General features: G+C 52.2%; 1 protein-coding gene across 3 annotated transcripts in view; it reads left to right on the forward strand.

Annotated features, from left to right (window-relative positions):
• The first annotated feature begins 869 nt into the window (after window positions 1-869).
• Window positions 870-26,868, forward strand: part of LOC139267496 (dynein axonemal heavy chain 6-like) — a 729,921-nt gene continuing 703,922 nt past the window's right edge. For all 3 annotated transcript variants that reach the window (XM_070885895.1, XM_070885898.1, XM_070885896.1), the window contains exons 1-3: window positions 870-1,027; window positions 9,894-9,983; window positions 26,201-26,398. In XM_070885895.1, coding sequence (XP_070741996.1) covers window positions 878-1,027; window positions 9,894-9,983; window positions 26,201-26,398 — 438 coding nt within the window. In that variant the 5' untranslated portion in view covers window positions 870-877. The remainder of the gene's footprint in view (window positions 1,028-9,893; window positions 9,984-26,200; window positions 26,399-26,868) is intronic.

Consider the following 26,868-nt stretch of genomic DNA (forward strand, 5'->3'; position numbering starts at 1 on the left):
CGGAGAGGTTTAACAGTGTACTATATTTGGGAGGGTTTTAACACAGTGTCCTATTTTGGGGAGGGGTTTAACACAGTGCCCTGTATTGGGGAGGGGTTTAACACATTGCCCTATATTGGGGAGGGGTTTAACACATTGCCCTATATTGGGGAGGGGTTTAACACAGTGCCCTATATTGGGGAGGGGTTTAACACAGTGCCCTCTCTTGGGGTGGGGTTTAACACAGTGCCCTATATTGGGGAGGGGTTTAACACAGTGGCCTATATTGGGGAGCGGTTTAACACAGTGTCCTATATTGGGGAGGGGTTTAATACAGTGCCCTATATTGGGGAGGGGTTTAACACATTATCCTATATTGGGGAGGCGTTTAACACAATGTCCTATATTGAGGAGGGGTTTAACACAGTACCCTGTATTGGGGAGGTGTTTAAGACAGTGCCCTATATTGGGGAGGGGTTCAACACTGCGTCCTATATTGGGGAGGGGTTTAACACAGTGACCTATATTGTGGGGGGTGGGGTTTAACACCATGCCCTATATTGGGGAGCGGTTTAACACAGTGCCCTATATTGGGGTGGGGTTTAACACAGTGCCCTATATTGGGGAGGGGTTTAACACAGTGCCCTATATTGGGGAGGGGTTTAACACAGTGCCCTATATTGGGGAGGGGTTTAACACAGTGCCCTATATTGGGGAGGGGTTTAACACAGTGCCCTATATTGGGGAGGGGTTTAACACAGTGCCCGATATTTGGGAGGTGTTTAACACAGTGCCCTATATTGGGGTGGGGTAAATACAGTGCCCTATATTGCGGAGGGTTTGTAACCCTTTATAATTCTGGGGATTTCCTACACAAAAGGTGAGGTGGAGTCCAGCAATGCTGATCGATGAATGCATTTTGTTCGGTGACTTCATGGATTTGCATGTTCCAAGTAGCAGCAGACTCTACAGAAAAATTACAGATTTGAAGAATCTGGAGAAGGTTTTGGAGGAGTACTACATGAGACACATCATGGGAAATCTCTCGGTAAGAATTGGGACCAGACGGCAGAACCGAGCTTCCACTCCGCCCCCCCCACACAGACAGTAACTGCACCCCCCACACGGACTGTAACTGACCCCCACCACACTGACAGTAACTGACCACCCCCCACACTGACAGTAACTGACCACCCCCCCACTGACAGTAACTGACCCCCCCCACACTGACTGTAACTGACCCCCACCACACTGACAGTAACTGACCACCCCCCACACGGACTGTAACTGACCCCCCCCACACTGACAGTAACTGACCACCCCCCACACGGACTGTAACTGACCACCCCCCACACTGACAGTAACTGACCACCCCCCCACTGACAGTAACTGACCCCCCCCACACTGACAGTAACTGACCACCCCCCACATTGACATTAACGGACCCCCCTCCCACACTGACAGTAACTGACCACCCCCCACGGACTGTAACTGACCCCCACCACACTGACAGTAACTGACCACCACCACACTGACAGTAACTGACCCCCCCCACACTGACAGTAACTGACGCCCCCCCCACACTGACTGTAACTGACCCCCCCCACCACACTGACAGTAACTGACCCCCCCCACACTGACAGTAATTGACCAGCCCACACTAACAGTAATTGACCCCCCCCACACTGACAGTAACTGACCCCCCCCACACTGACAGTAACTGACCCCCCCCACACTGACAGTAACTGACCCCCCCCACACTGACAGTAACTGAACCCCCCCACACTGACAGTAACTGACCCCCCCAACACTGACAGTAACTGACCCCCCCCACACTGACAGTAACTGACCCCCCACACTGACAGTAACTGACCCCCCCACACGGACAGTAACTGCCCCCCCCCCACGCGGACTGTAACTGACCCCGCCCCACACTGACAGTAACTGACCACCCCCCCCCATACTGACAGTAACTGACCCCACCACCACACTGACAGTAACTGACCCCCCCACACTGACAGTAACTGACCACCCCCCCCCATACTGACAGTAACTGACCCCACCACCACACTGACAGTAACTGACCACCCCCCCCCATACTGACAGTAACTGACCCCACCACCACACTGACAGTAACTGACGCCGCCCACACTGACAGTAATTGACCCCCCCCACACTGACAGTAACTGACCCCCCCAACACTGACAGTAACTGACCCCCCCTCCACACTGACAGTAACTGACCCCCCCCCCCCACACTGACAGTAACTGACCCCCCCCACCACACTGACAGTAACTGACCCCCACCACACTGACAGTAACTGACGCCCCCCACACTGACAGTAACTGACCCCCCCCACACGGACAGTAACTGCCCCCCCACACTGACAGTAACTGACCTCCCCCCCACACGGACTGTAACTGACCCCCCCCCACACTGACAGTAACTGACCCCCCCCACACTGACAGTAACTGACCCCCCCCCACACTGACAGTAACTGACCCCCCCCACACTGACAGTAACTGACCCCCCCCCACACGGACTGTAACTGACCCCCCCCCACCACACTGACAGTAACTGACCCCCCCCACACTGACAGTAACTGACACCCCCCCCACCACATTGACAGTAACTGATCCCCCCATACTGACAGTAATTGACCCCCCCACACTGACAGTAACTGACCCCCCCCCACACTGACAGTAACTGACCCCCCCCCCCACACGGACAGTAACTGATCCCCCCCCACACTGACAGTAACTTCCTCCCCCCCACACTGACAGTAACTGACCCCCCCCCACACTGACAGTAACTGACCCCCCCCCCACACGGACAGTAACTGACACCCACCACACTGACAGTAACTGACCCCCCCCCCCACACGGACAGTAACTGACCCCCCCCCACACTGACAGTAACTGACCCCCCCCCCACACTGACAGTAACTGACCCCCACCACACACTGACAGTAACTGACCCCCACCACACACTGACAGTAACTGACCCCCCCCCACACTGACAGTAAATGACCCCCCCCCACACTGACAGTAACTGACCCCCACCACACACTGACAGTAACTGAACCCCCCACACAGACAGTAACTGACCCCCCCCCCACACTGACAGTAACTGACCCCCCCCCACACGGACAGTAAATGATCCCCCCCCACACTGACAGTAACTGACCCCCCCCCACACTGACAGTAACTGACCCCCCACACTGACAGTAACTGACCCCCTCACACGGACAGTAACTGAACCCCCCCCCACACTGACAGTAACTGACCCCCTCTCTCACAGACAGGAACTGACCCCCCCCACACTGACAGTAACTGACCCCCCCCACACTGACAGAAACTGACCCCCCCACACGGACAGTAACTGACCCCCCCCACACTGACAGTAACTGACCCCCCCACACTGACAGTAACTGACCCCCCCACACGGACAGTAACTGACCCCCCCCACACTGACAGTAACTGACCCCCCCACACGGACAGTAACTGACCCCCCCTCTCGCTGACAGTAACTGACCCCTCCCACACTGACAGTAACTGACCCCCCCCCACACTGACAGTAACTGACCCCCCCACACGGACAGTAACTGACCCCCCCCCACACTGACAGTAACTGACCCCCCCACACTGACAGTAACTGACCCTCTCCCCGACATTGACAGTAACTGACCCCCCCCCACACTGACAGTAACTGACCCCCCCAACACTGACAGTAACTGACCCCCCCCCACACTGACAGTAACTGACCCCCCACACTGACAGTAACTGACCCCCCCACACGGACAGTAACTGCCCCCCCCCCACGCGGACTGTAACTGACCCCGCCCCACACTGACAGTAACTGACCACCCCCCCCCCCATACTGACAGTAACTGACCCCACCACCACACTGACAGTAACTGACGCCGCCCACACTGACAGTAATTGACCCCCCCCACACTGACAGTAACTGACCCCCCCAACACTGACAGTAACTGACCCCCCCTCCACACTGACAGTAACTGACCCCCCCCCCCCACACTGACAGTAACTGACCCCCCCACCACACTGACAGTAACTGACCCCCACCACACTGACAGTAACTGACGCCCCCCACACTGACAGTAACTGACCCCCCCCACACGGACAGTAACTGCCCCCCCACACTGACAGTAACTGACCTCCCCCCCACACGGACTGTAACTGACCCCCCCCCCCACACTGACAGTAACTGACCCCCCCCACACTGACAGTAACTGACCCCCCCCCACACTGACAGTAACTGACCCCCCCCACACTGACAGTAACTGACCCCCCCCCACACGGACTGTAACTGACCCCCCCCCACCACACTGACAGTAACTGACCCCCCCCACACTGACAGTAACTGACACCCCCCCCACCACATTGACAGTAACTGATCCCCCCATACTGACAGTAATTGACCCCCCCACACTGACAGTAACTGACCCCCCCCCACACTGACAGTAACTGACCCCCCCCCCACACGGACAGTAACTGATCCCCCCCCACACTGACAGTAACTTCCTCCCCCCCACACTGACAGTAACTGACCCCCCCCCACACTGACAGTAACTGACCCCCCCCCCACACGGACAGTAACTGACCCCCCCCCACACTGACAGTAACTGACCCCCCCCCCACACGGACAGTAACTGACCCCCCCCCACACTGACAGTAACTGACCCCCCCCCCACACTGACAGTAACTGACCCCCACCACACACTGACAGTAACTGACCCCCCCCCACACTGACAGTAAATGACCCCCCCCCCACACTGACAGTAACTGACCCCCACCACACACTGACAGTAACTGAACCCCCCACACAGACAGTAACTGACCCCCCCCCCACACTGACAGTAACTGACCCCCCCCCACACGGACAGTAAATGATCCCCCCCCACACTGACAGTAACTGACCCCCCCCCACACTGACAGTAACTGACCCCCCACACTGACAGTAATTGACCCCCTCACACGGACAGTAACTGAACACCCCCCCACACTGACAGTAACTGACCCCCTCTCTCACAGACAGGAACTGACCCCCCCCACACTGACAGTAACTGACCCCCCCCACACTGACAGAAACTGACCCCCCCACACGGACAGTAACTGACCCCCCCCACACTGACAGTAACTGACCCCCCCACACTGACAGTAACTGACCCCCCCACACGGACAGTAACTGACCCCCCCCACACTGACAGTAACTGACCCCCCCACACGGACAGTAACTGACCCCCCCTCTCGCTGACAGTAACTGACCCCTCCCACACTGACAGTAACTGACCCCCCCCCACACTGACAGTAACTGACCCCCCCACACGGACAGTAACTGACCCCCCCTCTCGCTGACAGTAACTGACCCCTCCCACACTGACAGTAACTGACCCCTCCCACACTGACAGTAACTGACCCCCCCACACACTGACAGTAACTGACCCCCCCCACACACTGACAGTTACTGATCCCCCCCACACTGACAGTAACTGACCCTCTCCCCGACATTGACAGTAACTGACCCCCCCACACTGACAGTAACTGACCCCCCCCCACACTGACAGTTACTGACCCCCCCCACACTGACAGTAACTGACCCCCCACCACACTGACAGTAACTGACCGCCCCCCCACACGGACAGTAACTGACCCACCCCCCACACTGACAGTAACTGACCCCCCCACACTTACAATAACTGAACCCCCCTCTCGCTGACAGTAACTGACCCCTCCCACACTGACAGTAACTGACCCCCCCCCACACTGACAGTAACTGACCCCCCCACACGGACAGTAACTGACCCCCCCCCACACTGACAGTAACTGACCCCCCCACACTGACAGTAACTGACCCTCTCCCCGACATTGACAGTAACTGACCCCTCCCACACTGACAGTAACTGACCCCCCCCCACACTGACAGTAACTGACCCCCCCACACTGACAGTAACTGACCCCCCCCCACACTGACAGTTACTGACCCCCCCCACACTGACAGTAACTGACCCCCCACCACACTGACAGTAACTGACCGCCCCCCCACACGGACAGTAACTGACCCAACCCCCACACTGACAGTAACTGACCCCCCCACACTTACAATAACTGAACCCCCCCCCCACACTGACAATAACTGACCCCCCCCCCACACTGACAGTAACTGACCCCCCCACACTTACAATAACTGAAACCCGCCCCACACTGACAGTAACTGACCCCCCCCCCCCACACTGACAGTAACTGACCCCCCCCCACACGGACAGTAACTGAGCCTCCCCCCACACTGACAGTAACTGACCCCCCCCCCACGCGGACAGTAACTGCCCCCCCCCCCCACACTGACAGTAACTGACCCCCCCACACTTACAATAACTGATACCCCCCCCCCACATTGACAGTAACTGACCCCCCCACACTTACAATAACTGAACCCCCCCCCCACACTGACAGTAACTGAACCCCTCCACACTGACAGTAACTGACCCCCCCCCACACTTATAATAACTGAACCCCCCCCCCACACTGACAATAACTGACCCCCCCCTCCCACACTGACAGTAACTGACCCCCCCCCCCACACTGACAGTAATTGACCCCCCCCCACACTGACAGTAACTGACCCCCACCACACACTGACAGTAATTGACCCCCCCCACACTGACAGTAACTGACCCCCACCACACACTGACAGTAACTGAACCCCCCACACAGACAGTAACTGACCCCCCCCCCCACACTGACAGTAACTGAACCCCCCACACAGACAGTAACTGACCCCCCCCCCACACTGACAGTAACTGACCCCCCCCCACACGGACAGTAAATGATCCCCCCCCACACTGACAGTAACTGACCCCCCCCACACTGACAGTAACTGACCCCCCCCCCACACTGACAGTAACTGACCCCCCCCCACACTGACAGTAACTGACCCCCCCCCACACTGACAGTAACTGACCCCCCCCCACACTGACAGTAACTGACCCCCCCCCACACTGACAGTAACTGACCCCCCACACTGACAGTAACTGACCCCCCCCCCCACACTGACAGTAACTGACCCCCCCCCCACACTGACAGTAACTGACCCCCCCACACTGACAGTAACTGAACCCCCCACATGGACAGTAACTGACCCCCCCCCCACACTGACAGTAACTGACCCCCCCACACTGACAGTAACTGAACCCCCCACATGGACAGTAACTGACCACCCCCCCCCCACACTGACAGTAACTGACCCCCCCCCCACACTGACAGTAACTGACCCCCCCCCCTCACTGACAGTAACTGACCCCCCCACACTGACAGTAACTGAACCCCCCACACGGACAGTAACTGACCCCTCCCACACTGACAGTAACTGACCCCCCCCCCCCACACTGACAGTAACTGACCCCCACCCCACACGGACAGTAACTGACCCCCCCCACACTGACAGTAACTGACCCCCCCCCACACTGACAGTAACTGACCCCCACCCCACACGGACAGTAACTGACCCCCCCCCACACTGACAGTAACTGACCCGCACCACACTGACAGTAACTGACCCCCCCCCCCACACTGACAGTAACTGACCCGCACCACACACGGACAGTAACTGAACCCCCCCACACGGACAGTAACTGACACCCCCCCCCACACTGACAGTAACTGACACCCCCCACACTGACAGTAACTGACCCCCCCCCCACACGGACAGTAACTGACCTCCCCCCACACTGACAGTAACTGCCCCCTCCACACGGACTCTAACTGACACCCCCCACACTGACAGTAACTGACCCCCCCCCACACGGACAGTAACTGACCTCCCCCCACACTGACAGTAACTGCCCCCTCCACACGCACTCTAACTGACCCCCACCACGCTGACAGTAACTGACCCCCCCCCCACACTGACAGTAACTGACACCACCTCACACTGACAGTAACTGACCCCCCCTCTCACTGACAGTAACTGACCCCCCCCTCTCACTGACAGTAACTGACCCCCCCACACTGACAGTAACTGACCCCCCCCCCACACTGACAGTAACTGACCCCCCCACACTGACAGCAACTGACCCCCCCCCCCCCACACTGACAGTAACTGACCCCCCACCACACGGACTGTAACTGACCCTCCCCACACTGACAATAACTGACCCCCCCACACTGACAGTAAGTGCCCCCCCCACACTGACAGTAACGGACCTCCCCCCACACTGACAGTAACTGACCCCCCCACACTGACAGTAACTGACCCCCCCCCACACTGACAGTAACTGACCCCCCCCACTGACAGTAACTGACCCCCCCCCCCACTGACAGTAACTGACCCCCCCACACTGACAGTAACTGACCCCCCCCCCACACTGACAGTAACTGACCCCCCCCCACACTGACAGTAACTGACCCCCCCCCACTGACAGTAATTGACCCCCCCACACTGACAGTAGCTGACACTCCCCAAACTGACAGTAACTGACCCCCCCCCCACACGGACAGTAACTGACCCCCCCCCACACTGACAGTAACTGACCCCCCCCCACACTGACAATAACTGACCCCCCCCCCACACGGACAGTAACTGACCCCCCCCCACACTGACAGTAACTGACCCCCCCCCACTGACAGTAATTGACCCCCCCACACTGACAGTAGCTGACCCCCCCCACACTGACAGTAACTGACCCCCCACACGGACAGTAACTGACCCCCCCCCACACTGACAGTAACTGACCCCCCCCCACACTGACAATAACTGACCCCCCCCACACGGACAGTAACTGACCCCCCCCACACTGACAGTAACTGACCCCCCCCCACACGGACTGTAACTGACCCCCCCCCACACTGACAGTAACTGACCCCCCCCACACTGACAGTAACTGACCCCCACCACACACTGACAGTAACTGACCCCCCCCCACACGGACTGTAACTGACCCCCCCCACACTGACAGTAACTGACCCCCCCCCCACACTGACAGTAACTGACCCCCCCACATTGACAGTAACTGACCCCCCCACACGGACAGTAACTGACCCCCCCCCACTCTGACAGTAACTGACCCCCCCCCCACACAGACAGTAACTGACCCCCCCCCCACACTGACAGCAACTGACCCCCCCCCCCCACACTGACAGTAACTGACCCCCCCCACACTGACAGTAACTAACCCCCCCACACGGACAGTAACTGACCCCCCCCCACACTGACAGTAACTAACCCCCCCACACGGACAGTAACTGCCCCCCCCCCACACGGACAGTAACTGCCCCCCCACCACACGGACTGTAACTGACCCTCCCCACACTGACAGTAACTGACCCCCCCACACTGACAGTAACTGACCCCCCCCCACACTGACAGTAACGGACCTCCCCCCACACTGACAGTAACTGACCCCCCCACACTGACAGTAACTGACCCCCCCCACACTGACAGTAACTGACCCCCCCCACTGACAGTAACTGACCCCCCCACACTGACAGTAACTGACCCCCCCACACTGACAGTAACTGACCCCCCCCCACACTGACAGTAACTGACCCCCCCCCACTGACAGTAACTGACCCCCCCCCCACACTGACAGTAACTGGCCCCCCCCACACTGACAGTAACTGACCCCCCCCCACACTGACAGTAACTGACCCTACCCCCGACATTGACAGTAACTGACCCCCACCACACTGACAGTAACTGACCCCCCCCACACTTACAATAACTGAACCCCCCGCCCCCCCACACTGACAATAACTGAGCCCCCCCCCACACTGACAGTAACTGACCCCCCCCCCACCCACACACTGACAGTAACTGACCCGAGCCCCTCGGTGTTGATAATGAGGACGGTGTTGCTGATGATGATGATGGTGGGCTGTGTGTTTTTCACCCCCCAGGTCGAACACCCGGTTTTTTTCAAAGAAACAGCAGAGCATATCGTCAGAGCCACCAGAGTCTTCAGCCTGCCAGGGGGCCACCTGATGATGGTACACAGCGCGCCATCTCTGCCTCTCTTTGTCTCACTCTCTATCTCGCTCTCTGTGTCTCACTCAGTCTCTCTGTCCGTCTCTCTCTGTCACTGTCTCTCTCTCTCGATCTCTGTCACTCTCTCGACCTTTGTCTCTCTCTCTCTCTCTCTGTCTCGCTCTCTGTCTCTCTCTGTGTCTCTCTTTCTCTCTCTGTGTCTCTCTGTGTCTCTCTCTTTCTCTCTCTCTCTCTGTCTCCCTCTCTGTCTCTCTCTGTCTCTCTCTGTCTCACTCTCAGTCTCTCTGACTCTCTCTCCCTCTCTATCTCTCTCTGTGTCTCACTCAGTCTTTCTGTCCGTCTCTCTCTGTCACTGTGTCTCTGTCTGTCTCACTCCCTCTGTCTCTTTCTCTGTCTCTCTGTGTCTCTGTCTCAGTGTCTCTCTCTCTCTCCCTCTCTGTCTCTGTGTCTCACTCAGTCTATCTGTCCATCTCTGTCACTGACTCTATCTGTCTCTCTCTCTCTCTCTCTGTCTGTCTCACTCTTACTATCTCTCTCTCTCTCTGTCTGTCTCTCTCTCGCCTTCTCTCGGTCTCTCTCGCGCTGTCCCTCTCTCCCATGTTGTCTTTGTCTCGCACTGTTTGTCTCTCTCTCTTACTATGTCTCTCTCGCTCTGCCTCACCAGCATTGTCTCTCGCTCTGTCTCTGTTTCTCTCGCTCTGTCTATCTCTCTCTCCCGCTCTGTCTCTCACTTGGCCTTCCCTCTTTCTCTGTATTTGTCTGTCTGTCTCTCTTTCTTTGTCTCTCTCTCTCGCTCGATAAAAACATGAATTGCCGCTCATTTAGTTCACCTGATCAGTTTCTCATCAGGCAGTTCCACCACCAAAGTCTGGCCATCTTCCAACAAACCCAAGACAACTGAACATTTTAATTAATATAAACGTTTCAGGTCAATGTTCTGACAAAAGGTCATCGACCTTTTCACGGTCTCTAAATTGTCAGATTGCGTGTCCGACATCCAGTTCTGGATGATAGAAATTTTCTCTCATTGAATATTGGGAAGACCGGAGCCAATGTTTTCGGTCCCCGCCACAAACTCCGTTCCCTAAACACTGACTCCATCCCTCTCCCCAAATCCTGCCTGAGGCCGAACAACACTGTTTGCAACCTTGGTGTCATCTTTGACCCGGAAATGAGCTTCCGACCACATATCCGCAGCATAACTAAGACCGCCTATTTCCACCTCCGTAACATCGCCCGTCTCCGCCCCTGCCTCAGCTCATCCGCTGCTGAAACCTTCATCATTGCCTTTGTTACCTCTAGACTTGACCATTCCAACACACTCCTGGCTGGCCTCCCGCATTCTACCCGACATAAACTAAAGGTGATCCAAAACTCAGCTGCCTCGTGTCCAAACTGTAACGAGATGCTGCATAGCACCCTCTAGCTAGGAGGTATCGCTATACTGTATCGCGCCCTCTAGCTAGGAGGTATCGCTATACTGTATCATGCCCTCTAGCTAGGAGGTATCGCTATACTGTATCGCGCCCTCTAGCTAGGAGGTATCGCTATACTGTATCATGCCCTCTAGCTAGGAGGTAGCGCTATACTGTATCGCGCCCTCTAGCTAGGAGGTATCGCTATACTGTATCATGCCCTCTAGCTAGGAGGTATAGGGAGTTGTATTGAGAGAGAGGGTCTGTGAAGGAATGCCATATTAAGCTCCACATGGCTGTCTGAGCTCTCCCAAATAAATAGAGTTAAGTTGAACTAAGAGTGTTCAAGAGATTATAAAATACATGGTGTCAGAAGCAGAGACTTCCGATCTTTCATCGAACGCATCTACGACCGAAATATTGGAACTGTAAGACTTTATCGAGCCAATAGAAATTGACGTTAGGCGGTGCAGTGCAGAGCGTGCTTCCTACACATCGCGTGTAGATCCGTGAAAGGTGATAAATAGTCATAAGCATGTAAAATAATCTCAAGGCATTAGTAATATAAACTTAAAGCGGCATAAGTTATTGTAGAACCGCGATTGAAAAAGTATTTCTGTAATTACATGGCCATGATATTTTATTATGAGACTTGTTCTAGTCCTCTGGATGTTTGAACTGTGTACATGTATGTGACAAATTCAAAGTCCTAAACTGTAGCAAGCTATCATGACCACCACGGTGCCAATTCCCGCGCACATTCATTTCCCACCTCCATTGCAGGTGACTGACGATTTGAAAGCCAACTGGAAAAAATTCAAACAGCGGTGGGACAGCTATGAAATTATCACGAATTTTGTGGAAAAAACAGATAGAATTAGGGTTACACTGCCATTGGCAGCGATGCCCTTGATATCCACAATAATCTTCCCTACGAATCAGAGGAAGACAAACAGGAAATTGAGATTATTTTAAAGCTCTGCGAAGAGCACTGTAAAGGTAAAACCATCACCGGCTAAGAGCGGTACCAGTTTAACAACTGTACACAAGGGGACAAGCGGTTTGACAGATATCTCGTGAAAGTGAGATTTCGGCAATTTGAGGAATATCTGATACCACTCTGCGTATGAGGCTGTTGCAAGAATCAAGTCTAACGCTTGGTGAGGCCACACCTGGAGTATTGTGTACAGTTTTGATCTCCTAACTTGAGGAAGGACATTCTTGCTATTGAGGGAGTGCAGCGAAGGTTCACCAGACTGATTCCCGGGATGGCGGGACTGACATATCAAGAAAGACTGCATCAACTGGGCTTGTATTCACTGGAGTTCAGAAGAATGAGAGGGGATCTCATAAAATTCTGACGGGTTTAGACCAGTTAGATGCAGGAAGAATGGTCCCAATGTGGGGAAAGTCCAGAACCAGGGGTCACAGTCAAAGGTAAGGGGTAAGCCATTTAGGACCGAGATGAGGAGAAACTTCTTCATCCAGAGAGTGGTGAACCTGTGGAATTCTCTACCACAGAAAGTTGTTGAGGCCAATTCACTAAATATATTCAAAAAGGAGTTAGATGTAGTCCTTACTACTCGGGGGATCAAGGGGTATGGCGAGAAAGCAGGAATGGGGTACTGAAGTTGCATGTTCAGCCATGAACTCATTGAATGACGGTGCAGGCTCCTGCACCTAGTTTCTATGTTTCTATAAATGTGTGATGCTCGGTAAAGCTACAGAGGCCACAGAAATCCATGAAGCTCACGAAAACAGACCCTGAAGATGTCAAAGCTGTCAGACAGAAACCCTGACCCACAAAGAGAGAATTCACAGAGAAAGAGTTCACGAACAATTGCAGATATTGTGGCAAAAGACATGAGCTGTCAAAAACTAAATGCCCAGCATACGGGAAGACTTGCACAAGTTGCGGCAAACTAAATCACTTTTCTCAAAAGTTCAGACAGAGTGGATCGAGGCAAAAGTCTACACATAACCCTCAATATAAGGGCATGCCAAAGGTTCATGCACTATATGAAGAGAGCTATGATTCTGATTTTGAAGTCATGACTGTAAAGATGCTTGGTAAAGTTGATCACACAATCAAGGACAAAGCTGACAGAAAGTATCCTAACAAGATTATGGCGACCTTCTCCATTAAAGGCCAAATGGTAAAAATGCAAATAGATTGTGGGGCCACATGCAATGTGCTACCTCTTAGATATTTACCTAAAGGCTTAAAGGTAAAAGAATCTAAGGCAATACCTTCAGTCGAGGAGGCGGGAGCTCGGAGCAGCGCGAGTCCGGGGTCGGCGAGAGGCCTATAAAGGCCAGCGGGAGCTCGGAGCAGTCAGTCGAGGAGGCGGGAGCTCGGAGCAGCGCGAGTCCGGGGTCGGCGAGAGGCCTATAAAGGCCAGCGGGAGTCGAGGAGGCGGGAGCTCGGAGCAGCGCGAGTCCGGGGTCGGCGAGAGGCCTATAAAGGCCAGCGGGAGTCGAGCAGTTCGAGCAGTCAGTCGAGGAGGCGGGAGCTCGGAGCAGCGCGAGTCCGGGGTCGGCGAGAGGCGTACCGGTGCAGCTACAGGGAGAAGGCAAAAAAACAAAGGTGACGTCACAGCCTAGGGGGTAAGTGATTGGCTGGTGATTGGTGAGTAGTTTTTCTTTTTCTTCTTATATTAGTCAGTAACTTTTAACATTGTTATTACCAGTTTAAGTGTATCTAAGCGTTAAGTCATGGCAGGAGAGCTCGGTCGGGTGTTATGCTCCTCCTGTACCATGTGGGAACTCAGGGACGCTTCCGGTGTCCCTGACGACTATGTGTGCGGGAAGTGTATCCGCCTCCAGCTCCTGACGGTCCGCGTTACGGAATTGGAGCTGAGGGTGGATTCACTCTGGAGCATCCACGATGCTGAGAATGACGTGAGTATCACGTGTAGTGAGTTGGTCTTACCGCAGGGAAAGGGTCCACAGCCAGATAGGGAATGGAAGACCAGCAGGAAGAGTAGAGCAAGGAAGGTAGTGCAGGGGTCCCCTGCGGTCATCCCCCTGCAAAACAGATACACCGCTTTGGGTACTGTTGAGGGGAATGACTCATCAGGGGAGGGCAGCAGCAGCCAAGTTCATGGCACCGTGGCTGGCTCTGCTGCACAGGAGGGCAAGAAAAAGAGTGGGAGAGCGATAGTGATAGGGGATTCAATTGTGAGGGGAATAGATAGGCGTTTCTGCGGCCGCAACCGAGACTCCAGGATGGTATGTTGCCTCCCTGGTGCAAGGGTCAAGGATGTCTCGGAGCGGGTGCAAGACATTCTGAAATGGGAGGGAGAACAGCCAGTTGTCGTGGTGCACATTGGTACCAACGACATAGGCAAAAAAAGGGATGAGGTCCTACGAAACGAATTTAAGGAGCTAGGAGCTAAATTAAAAAGTAGGACCTCAAAAGTAGTAATCTCGGGATTGCTACCAGTGCCACGTGATAGTCAGAGTAGGAATCGCAGGATAGCGCAGATGAATACGTGGCTTGAGCAGTGGTGCAGCAGGGAGGGATTCAAATTCCTGGGGCATTGGGACCGGTTCTGGGGGAGGTGGGACCAGTACAAACCGGACGGTCTGCACCTGGGCAGGACTGGAACCAATGTCCTCGGGGGAGTGTTTGCTAGTGCTGTTGGGGAGGATTTAAACTAATATGGCAGGGGGATGGGAACCAATGCAGGGAGACAGAGGGAAACAAAAAGGAGCCAAAAGCAAAAGACAGAAAGGAGATGAGGAAAAGTGTAGGGCAGAGAAACCCAAGGCAAAGAACAAAAAGGGCCACTGTACAGCAAAATTCTAAAAGGACAAAGGGTGTTAATAAAACAAGCCTGAAGGCTTTGTGTCTTAATGCAAGGAGTATCCGCAATAAGGTGGATGAATTAATTGTGCAAATAGATGTTAACAAATATGATGTGATTGGGATTACGGAGACGTGGCTCCAGGATGATCAGGGCTGGGAACTCAACATTCAGGGGTATTCAACATTCAGGAAGGATAGAATAAAAGGAAAAGGAGGTGGGGTAGCATTGCTGGTTAAAGAGGAGATTAATGCAATAGTTAGGAAAGACATTAGCTTGGATGATGTGGAATCTATATGGGTAGAGCTGCAGAACACCAAAGGGCAAAAAACGTTAGTAGGAGTTGTGTACAGACCTCCAAACAGTAATAGGGATGTTGGGGAGGGCATCAAACAGGAAATTAGGGGTGCATGCAATAAAGGTGTAGCAGTTATAATGGGTGACTTTAATATGCACATAGATTGGGCTAGCCAAACTGGAAGCAATACGGTGGAGGAGGATTTCCTGGAGTGCATAAGGGATGGTTTTCTAGACCAATATGTTGAGGAACCAACTAGGGGGGAGGCCATCTTAGACTGGGTGTTGTGTAATGAGAGAGGATTAATTAGCAATCTCATTGTGCGAGGCCCCTTGGGGAAGAGTGACCATAATATGGTGGAATTCTGCATTAGGATGGAGAATGAAACAGTAATTTCAGAGACCATGGTCCAGAACTTAAAGAAGGGTAACTTTGAAGGTATGAGGCGAGAATTGGCTAGGATAGATTGGCGAATGATACTTAGGGGGTTGACTGTGGATGGGCAATGGCAGACATTTAGAGACCGCATGGATGAAGTACAACAATTGTACATTCCTGTCTGGCGTAAAAATAAAAAGGGGAAGGTGGCTCAACCGTGGCTATCTAGGGAAATCAGGGATAGTATTAAAGCCAAGGAAGTGGCATACAAATTGGCCAGAAATAGCAGCGAACCTGGGGACTGGGAGAAATTTAGAACTCAGCAGAGGAGGACAAAGGGTTTGATTAGGACAGGGAAAATGGAGTACGAGAAGAAGCTTGCAGGGAACATTAAGGCGGATTGCAAAAGTTTCTATAGGTATGTAAAGAGAAAAAGGTTGGTGAAGACAAACGTAGGTCCCCTGCAGTCAGAATCAGGGGAAGTCATAACGGGGAACAAAGAAATGGCGGATCAATTGAACAAGTACTTTGGTTCGGTATTCACTAAGGAGGATACAAACAACCTTCCGGATATAAAAGGGGTCAGAGGGTCTAGTAAGGAAGAGGAACTGAGGGAAATCTTTATTAGTCGGGAAATTGTGTTGGGGAAATTGATGGGATTGAAGGCAGATAAATCCCCAGGGCCTGATGGCCTGCATCCTAGAGTACTTAAGGAGGTGGCCTTGGAAATAGCGGATGCATTGACAGTCATTTTCCAACATTCCATTGACTCTGGATCAGTTCCTATGGAGTGGAGGGTAGCCAATGTAACCCCACTTTTTAAAAAAGGAGGGAGAGAGAAAACAGGGAATTATAGACCGGTCAGCCTGACCTCAGTAGTGGGTAAAATGATGGAATCAATTATTAAGGATGTCATAGCAGTGCATCTGGAAAATGGTGACATGATAGGTCCAAGTCAGCATGGATTTGTGAAAGGGAAATCATGCTTGACAAATCTTCTGGAATTTTTTGAGGATGTTTCCAGTAAAGTGGACAAAGGAGAACCAGTTGATGTGGTATATTTGGACTTTCAGAAGGCTTTCGACAAGGTCCCACACAAGAGATTAATGTGCAAAGTTAAAGCACATGGGATTGGGGGTAGTGTGCTGACGTGGATTGAGAACTGGTTGTCAGACAGGAAGCAAAGAGTAGGAGTAAACGGGTACTTTTCAGAATGGCAGGCAGTGACTAGTGGAGTGCCGCAAGGTTCTGTGCTGGGGCCCCAGCTGTTTACATTGTACATTAATGATTTAGACGAGGGGATTAAATGCAGTATCTCCAAATTTGCGGATGATACTAAGTTGGGTGGCAGTGTGAGCTGCGAGGAGGATGCTATTAGGCTGCAGAGTGACTTGGATAGGTTAGGTGAGTGGGCAAATGCATGGCAGATGAAGTATAATGTGGATAAATGTGAGGTTATCCACTTTGGTGGTAAAAACAGAGAGACAGACTATTATCTGAATGGTGACAGATTAGGAAAAGGGAAGGTGCAACGAGACCTGGGTGTCATGGTACATCAGTCATTGAAGGTTGGCATGCAGGTACAGCAGGCGGTTAAGAAAGCAAATGGCATGTTGGCCTTCATAGCGAGGGGATTTGAATACAGGGGCAGGGAGGTGTTGCTACAGTTGTACAGGGCCTTGGTGAGGCCACACCTGGAGTATTGTGTACAGTTTTGGTCTCCTAACTTGAGGAAGGACATTCTTGCTATTGAGGGAGTGCAGCGAAGGTTCACCAGACTGATTCCCGGGATGGCGGGACTGACCTATCAAGAAAGATTGGATCAATTGGGCTTGTATTCACTGGAGTTCAGAAGAATGAGAGGGGACCTCATAGAAACGTTTAAAATTCTGACGGGTTTAGACAGGTTAGATGCAGAAAGAATGTTCCCAATGTTGGGGAAGTCCAGAACCAGGGGTCACAGTCTGAGGATAAGGGGTAAGCCATTTAGGACCGAGATGAGGAGAAACTTCTTCACCCAGAGAGTGGTGAACCTGTGGAATTCTCTACCACAGAAAGTAGTTGAGGCCAATTCACTAAATATATTCAAAAGGGAGTTAGATGAAGTCCTTACTACTCGGGGGATCAAGGGTTATGGCGAGAAAGCAGGAAGGGGGTACTGAAGTTTCATGTTCAGCCATGAACTCATTGAATGGCGGTGCAGGCTAGAAGGGCTGAATGGCCTGCTCCTGCACCTATTTTCTATGTTTCTATGTTTCTATGTTTCACTACATGACAACCATGCAACCATTCCAGTGGTAGGGACTTGTAATGTGCCACTGAAAAATACAAAGAACAAGCAAAAGTACGTTGTGCCCTTTGTGATCATGGAGGGCCAAAGTGCCCCACTGATTGGCTCACGCACTGCTCAACAGCTACAACTGATAAAAGTGCAGAAACAGAATATCGCGGTGGTAAATGAACCACACGAATCGCAAACTACGAACAAGGCAAACATCCCGCCACCATCAAAATCTGATGTCAACAATGCATATCCGGATGTGTTTAAGGGACTTGGACACATGCCAGGAACTGTTCAACTTGTACTTACTGAATCAGTGACACCAGCTATAATGCCACCCAGACGGGTGCCAATCATCATGGGCGATCCCTCGAATGGGGATGACTTGCTGCCACATGGGTTCACAGATGTTTCAATGAAGGACCCGATGTTCCAGTCCTGAACTCCAATTGAGAGGGTGGAAGATGCCTGTGCGTGGATTTTTTTAACGTGTGGTGACCGTTGCACATCAGCCACCACACAGGCTTGACAGAGCTAGGCCTTTATCCAGTGGCAAGGGTTAACCAGGACGACTAGGGACCTGCTCTGCTGCACGGACCCAGTGTGCACACATATCGCAGTGTGGGCAGGCCCATGCTGCCCCTGGGCCCTCCACTCTTCTGGGCCCCATACCCTCATTTACCGCACCTCCACTACGATCTCTCGCCGCTCCTCCGCCACGATCTCTCGCCGCTCCTCCGCCACGATCTCTCACTGCTCCTCCAATTTTAACCTCAAGTTGACAACTCACTAAAAGCTCCACTAAAAGAGGAACTCGATCATTTGGAAAAATGAAAAATCATCACGACGGATTGGGTATCCCAGTCTAGTGATTGTACAAAAACCAAATGGAAAGATACGAGTATATATTGACCCTCAACATCTGAACAATGCCCTGAAACATGGGCACTATCCACTTCCTGTGATCGATGACACCTTGCCACAGCTGTCAAATGTTATGGTCTTCACTGAAGCAGACTGCAAGGAGGGTTTCTTGCAATGTGAACTAGACACAGAGTCCTCCTACCTCATGCCCTTCCAGACTCCATAGGGATGATATCGATATAATAGAATGCCATTTGGCATCAGTCCTGCTCCCGAAATCTTCCAGCAGAAGTTAGACCAGAACCTTGAGAGTCTAGATGGAGTCTACAAGATTGCAGATGATATCTTGATCACTGGACGTGGTGAGACACTTAAAGAGGCCAATCACAATCATGACACAAACGTACGCAAATTCATGCAGAGTTGCACAGAGCGAAACATCAAACTAAACTTCGATCAGTTCAAATACAAGAGCTCCCAAGTGAAATACATGGGACACATACTCAAAGCCGACCAAAGCAAAGTGGTCACAATCAACGAAATATAGAAACCACAGGATGTCGCAGATGTACAACGATTTATCAGCATGACAAAGTACCTCGCAAAATTCTTGCCAGATCTTTCAGACCTCAGTGAGCCTCTGCGATGGCTTACTCATAAAGATACGGTTTGGAAATGGACTGAAGAACAAGACAGAGCATTTGAAGCAATCAAACAACGCGTGACAGATTCTCCAGTGCTCAGGTACTTTGACCAGAAACCTGCAACCGAAGGCCAAGGAGATGCTTCGAGCAAGGGTCTGCAACAGGGACAACCAATTGCATAAGCGAGCTGAGCACTCCCTCCAGCAGAAATGCGATACTCTCAAATCAAAAAGGAGCTGCTTGCTCAAGTCTTCGGAATGGAACAAAACCATCAATATGTATATGGTCGCAAGATCACGCTATGGACAAACCATAAGCCTTTGGTTGCTATACAACTCAAGCTGTTATCTGCAGCACCCAACCAACTACAACGTCTGCTCATTCAGCTCAAACAGTATGATGTCAAAATAAAGTATCAACTAGGAAAAGAAATGTACCTAGCAGACACCCTCTCGCGCGCATACCTCGAAAACGTGGAGAGATCACCGACAGAAATTGCAGTGGAATGCACCCACATGGTGGACTTTCTCCCACTCTCCAAACAAGGACTGACTACCATACAACATGCAACTGCAAGTGACTCCACACTACAACTGGTCATACAACAAATCACAACGGGATGGCCAGAAACCGCACATGAATGCCCGCCTGAAATACATGCATACTTCAAAGTTTGTAACGAACTCACAACACAGGATGGCATAGTTTTTAAAGGCTATCGCTGTGTCATACCAAAATCCCTGAGATCCGACAGTCGTCAGCGACTTCATACTGCTCACACTGGCGGCGAGAGCACTGTTTGACGTGCCAGAGAATCCACTTACTGGCCAGGGCTGAACGGTGACATTAAAGATTATGTTTCAAAGTGTGAAACATGTAAAACCTATCAATCGAGCCAACCAAAAGAACTGTCGATAAGTCACGACCTCCCTCAGAGACCGTGGGAAAAGATTGGTTGTGACATTCACACTCGATGGCAAAGACTACTTATGCTCAATGGACTACTACTGGGACTATTTCGAGATGGACAATCTGCATGGAAAGAAAGATGCCACTGTCATCATCAAACACCTCGATAAGCACTTCTCTAACCACGGTATTCCAGACAAGGTTGAATCCGACAATGGACCTCTCTTCAACTCACAACAGTTCACAAACTGTGCCACAGAATATGGATTCGATCACGCAACAAGTTCCTCAGAATATCCACAAAGCAACGGAACGGTTGAGAATGCGGTTAAGCTCGCCAAACGGGTAATCAAGAAGATAAAGAAAGACTGTGGTGACCTCTATGTTATGTAATGATGTGTGTATCGTCCCAGTACCTCAAATGTATTGTAAGTACTATGCCACACCACAGAGGGCGCTGCGGTGGGAAACCCTGGTAGTACCTGTAACAGGTGCTATATAAGGCTGACCACCACACCTGGGAGGCACTCTGGAGCTGAACAATAAAGGACGAAGGTCACAGCAGTTAGATTTACACCAGACCGTGTGGAGTCAGTGATTTGTGTGCTACATACACCACATTGGCGACTAGGAAGCGGACGAACTGCACGCAACCATGGCTGCTCTGGGCTCGCTAAAGGATTTTACTGTGGGCAATGATTGGGAGGCCTTTACGGAAAGGCTCGAGTACTACTTCATAGCAAATGACCTGACGGAGGACACGGACGCACTGAGAGAGAAGCGTAAGGCGATATTGCTCTCCAGTTGTGGAGATGAGGTTTATTGTCTCGTCAGGGATTTGCTGGCACCCGGGAGCGCCAGGGACAAGTCATACGAGGAGCTGGTCGCACTCATTCGTGACCAGTTGAAACCGAAGGAGAGCATTCTCACAGCCAGATACAAATTTTACCATCACTGTAGACCCGAGGGCCAGGATATCACCAAATATGCTGCGGACCTCAGGAGACTCGCGGTGCCGTGTGATTTTGGGGCACACCTTGACGAGGCTTTGCGGGACATTTTCGTTATGGGGATTGGCCACGAGGGCCTCCTTCACAAGCTGTTAGCCACGGAACCCACAGTCACTCTGACAAAGGCCATCACCATCAGCCGGCCATATATGACCTCGACTTGCAGCACCAAGCAAATGATCCACACAGTCTCGAACCCGGCAAGCACTGTCCACAGGATAGCGCCCACCATGGACAAAACTGCAGAACGTGGCTCTGCCCGGGGCAGAGAGCACGGACCTCGGGATCCTGGAGCTCAGAGTCCGCCGAGGGGGGCCAATCAAGCAGCACCATGCTGGCGCTGTGGAGGAAGCCATGGGGCTCACCGGTGCAGGTTTGCGGAGTATACGTGCAATATCTGCCACGTTAAAGGCCACCTTCAGCGTATGTGTAAAAGAAATTGGACTCACCGTGTGGCGTGGGGAGATGGTGGATGATCCACTGTTCAGCGAGGAGCAGGTAGAAGAAGATGAGGTGCTTGGACTGTATACGTGCACCGACGATTCGCCCCCAGTGATAAATGAAGTAAAAATCAACGGAGTCCCAGTGAGTATGGAAGTGGACACGGGCTCGGGTCTGTCGTTGATGAGTCGGAGAACTTTTGATAAACTGTGGATTAACCCAGCTGCACGACCCAAGCTGGTCCCGGTCACGGCGAAGCTGCGTACCGACACCAGGGAACTAATACCTGTTCTCGGAGAGCGGAGGTGCCAGTATCCCACGGGGACGAGACGCACGCTTTACCTTTGTGGGTTGTTGCAGGCGATGGGCCGACACTCCTCAGCCGGAGGTGGATGGGGACGGTCCGTGGGAGCTGGGAAGACTTCATCACCCCACAGGCTGCTGCTCCCCGGGGTGCTGCCGTGCCCCGGGTCCCCAGAGAGCAGCGTCGACCGAGCTGGAGCTGCAGCCTCAATCCACCCACAGGCAAGTCCCAGGCCTGGACCTCAAGCCACAGAGATCCCGCAGCCCCAGCCCCCACAGGCAAGTCCCAGGCCCGGATCTCACACAGAGACCCTGCAGCCTCAGCCCCCACAGGCAAGTCCCAGGCCCGGACATAAGCCACAGAGACCCTGCAGCCTCAGCCCCCACAGGCAAGTCCCAGGCCCGGACATAAGCCACAGAGACCCTGCAGCCTCAGCCCCCACAGGCAAGTCCCAGGGCCGGACCTCACACAGAGACCCTGCAGCCTCAGCACCCACAGGCAAGTCCCAGGCCCTGACCTCACACAGAGATCCTGCAGCCCCAGCCCCCCACAGGCAAGTCCCAGGCCCGGATCTCACACAGAGACCCTGCAGCCTCAGCCCCCACAGGCAAGTCCCAGGCCCGGACCTCACACAGAGACCCTGCAGCCTCAGCCCCCACAGGCAAGCCCCAGGTCCGGATCTCACACAGAGACCCTGCAGCCCCAGCCCCCACAGGCAAGTCCCAGGCCCTGACCTCAGGCCCCAGAGATCCCGCAGCCCCAGCCCCCACAGGCAAGCCCCAGGTCCGGATCTCACACAGAGACCCTGCAGCCCCAGACCCCACAGGCAAGTCCCAGGCCCTGACCTCAGGCCCCAGAGATCCCGCAGCCCCAGCCCCCACAGGCAAGTCCCAGGCCCGGGCCTCACACAGAGATCCCGCAGCCCCAGCCCCCACAGGCAAGTCCCAGGCCCTGACCTCAGGCCCCAGAGATCCCGCAGCCCCAGCCCCCACAGGCAAGCAGCCCTGCACAGAGGGGCCCAAGGGGGGGTGGGGGTTGAGCCGGCGGGGTGCTGCAGGCGGGGTGCTGAGGGATCCAGGGGCCGGCGGATCACAAGAGCCCCTCAGAGCAGCTGTTAGTGTCGGGCAGCTCAGCAGCTGGAGATCGGGGGCTACGGGGGACGCGGCAAGTGCGGCCGCTGGACAGGCCACGACGGACGCAGGAGAGGCGGCAAGTCAGGTGGCAGCGGAGGGGAGGGGAGCGGAAGCTGCGGCGGCGGAGAAGAAGATGGCGGCGGCATCGTGTCGGAGCTGCAGAGCATCAAAGATGGCGGCGCCCAAGGAGAAGCCTCGTGGAATCCTCCTGCATCAAAGATGGTGCCTTAAGGAGGAAGGGCCTTACAAAGAGGTGGTCCCCACAAAGGACTTCTGTTTGGCAGAGCGAGTCTAAAATGAGCTATGTTAATGTGAGATAGTGAATTTATAATAAGAATTACTTTTTTTTATGCTGAATGGCCACTGTATTTGTGTAAAATAATGGATGAAGTACAATTAATGAAAACGGATAACAAGGAAATCAAGGTTCCGCTACCAGTCAATAACCAGATAATGTACCAGATAAAATGTACCATACTAACGCACTGTCTATGCCCACCTGCCTTCCGTTGGACAAGTGTGATGTAATGATGTGTGTATCGTTGTCCTGCGTCCAGGTGGATGGGGGGAAGGTGATGTTATGTAATGATGTGTGTATCATCCCAGTACCTTAAATGTATTGTAAGTACTATGCCACACCACAGAGGGCGCTGTGGTGGGAAACCCTGGTAGTACCTGTAACAGGTGCTATATAAGGCTGACCACCACACCTGGGAGGCACTCTGGAGCTGAACAATAAAGGACGAAGGTCACAGCAGTTAGACTTACACCAGACCGTGTGGAGTCAGTGATTTGTGTGCTACATACACCACACTCTACATGAACCTTCTCATCTGGCAAAACACACCAACTGAAGGTCTTGATAGTTCACCGGCATAACACGTACTCGGTCACCGCACAAAGACAAACATCCCAATCGCAAATGAACTACTCAAACCAAGAATCATACAGGACGTCATCGTCAACAAAGAAAGGAACCATGCCAACTACTACAACAGAGGTGCTACAGTATTTCCTACACTGCAGGAAGGAGAAACAGTGAGACTCAAACAGATGCGAGAAAGCAAAGAGTGGCAAAAAGCTCAGGTTCTGAAACAAGTCGGCATTCGATCAGATCAGGTCATTACAGAAGATGGCCGTGAGTATCGCCAAAATAGGAAACATCTGAGAAATAGCACTGAGACATTCATCGAAACTCCAGAGATCTCAGTGACACCCACAGACGATCACAGCCAACTAACACGCGAAACAGGGATATGTTGCCTGATATTTCCCCTCAGTGCACTGATAAATGGACTAAAGCGATCAGTGCACAGAACACCACTGAAACAACCAGTTTCAGGCGAAGCAACAGAATCCGCACTACACCAAAATACTTGGAGCACTATGTACAGAAATAGGAAATCATGGACACTGGACACTTGGATAAAGGATTAATAAGACAAGAATTTTGTTATTGTTTGTTAAACTTGTAGTTGGTTAATACAAGTATTCACAAGAAGTTAACTACCAGTTAAAATTGAAGCTAACTTTAATTCATTTTGGTTTCTTATAAAAGGAAAGATGGAACGAGATAATGTATAGCGCCCTCTAGCTAGGAGGTATTTTTATTTCAAAATATACTTTATTCATATAAAAATTTGTACAGTACATTCAAAAGTAGTTCAGTACATTTAGCTGCGGTCAGCAATCCCATACACTACATTTGGGTGCTGACGGCAGTTCCGTTCGATACATTTCCTTGCTTTTCATTTCAAGTACAATTCGGTACAATACGGGCTACATTGTAGTACATTCGACAAATTACATTACGTGTGTCGCTATACAGTACATGGAATGGGTGACGGTACATTTACATTTTTTCTTTTCAACGTGCATTACGAAACAGACCTTGCATTGTACATGGCACTACATAGGTGTTTAGCTAGGAGGTATCGATAAAATGTATAGCGCCCTCTAGCTAGGAGATATAGGGAGCTGTATTGAGAGAGAGGGTCTGTAAAGGAATGCCATCTTAAGCTCCACATAGTTGTCTGACATCTCCCAAATAAATAGAGTTAAGTTGAACTAAGAGTGTTTAAAATACACTAACTCGCAACAAGTCCTGCTCACCCCTCACCCCCTGTGCTCGCTGACCTCCATTGGCTGCCGGTTAAGCAACACCTCGATTTCAAAATTCTCCACCTTGTTTACAGATCCCTCCATGGCCTCGCCCCCTCCCTATCTCTGTCATCTCCTCCCCCCCGACAACCTCCCGAGATGTCTGCGCTCCTCTAATTCTGCCCTCTTGAGCATCCCTGATTGTAATCGTTCAATCATTGGTGGCCGTGCCAAGACCCCAAGCTCTGGAACTCCCTGCCTAAACCTCTCTGCTACTCTACCTCTCTTTCCTCCTTCAGGAGGTTCTTTAAAACCTACCACTTTGACCAAGCTTTTGGTCACCTGCGCTAATTTCTACTTATGCGGCTCGGTGTCAAATTTTTATTGCATAATACTCCTGTGAAGCGCCTTGGGACATTTCACTATGTTAAAGGTGCTATATAAGTTGTTGAAACCTTAACTCTGTTTCTCTCCTCAGAGGCTGCCTGACCTGCTGAGTATTTCCAGCTTTTTCTGTTTTTATTTCAGATTTCCTGTATCCGCAGTATTTTGCTTTCATAAGTGCTAAATAAGATTTTCGAAGTGCTAAATACAAGATTGTGATTTGGTTGTTTGCGATGATTGATTAAACAGGTGGGGTTGCACAGCACTGGAAAGGTAACCAACTCGATCCTGGCCTGTCACATTGCGGACTGTGAGCTGTTCAGACTCTCTATCGGACAGAACTACAGCTATAGCGACTTCAGAGAGAACCTGAAGCAAGTCTTTAAACAGACAGGGATGTACGGAGTGAAGACAGTGTTCCTGCTGACAGACTCCGACCTCATCAAGGTAAGGAAAAAAGCATTTCTATCGAGCCTTTCACAATATCAGGAGGCCAAAGCGCTTTACAGGTGTCTTAGAAGTGTAATGACTATTGTATTGTAGGAAACACGGCTGTCAATTTGCGCAAAGCAAGCTTCCACAAACAGCAAAGTGATAATGACCAGACAATTGATTTTTAGTGATGTTGGTTGAGGGATAAATTTTGGCGAGGACAACGAGGATAACTCCCCCGCTCTTCTTTGAAATAGTGCCGTGGAATCGTTTATGACCACCCGAGAGGGCAGACGGGTGCCCGGTTTAACGTCTCATCTGAAATACAGCAACTCCAACAGTGCGGTGCTCCCTCAGTACTGCCCTTCTAACAGTGCAGCATTTCCTCATTACTGACCCTCCGATAGTGCAGCACTCCCTCAGTACTGTCCCTCCAACAGTGCAGCACTCCCTCAATACTGCCCTTCCAACTGTGCAGCATTTCC

Source organism: Pristiophorus japonicus, chromosome 7 (assembly GCF_044704955.1).
Source record: "Pristiophorus japonicus isolate sPriJap1 chromosome 7, sPriJap1.hap1, whole genome shotgun sequence".
Classification (NCBI taxonomy): Eukaryota; Metazoa; Chordata; class Chondrichthyes; family Pristiophoridae; genus Pristiophorus; species Pristiophorus japonicus.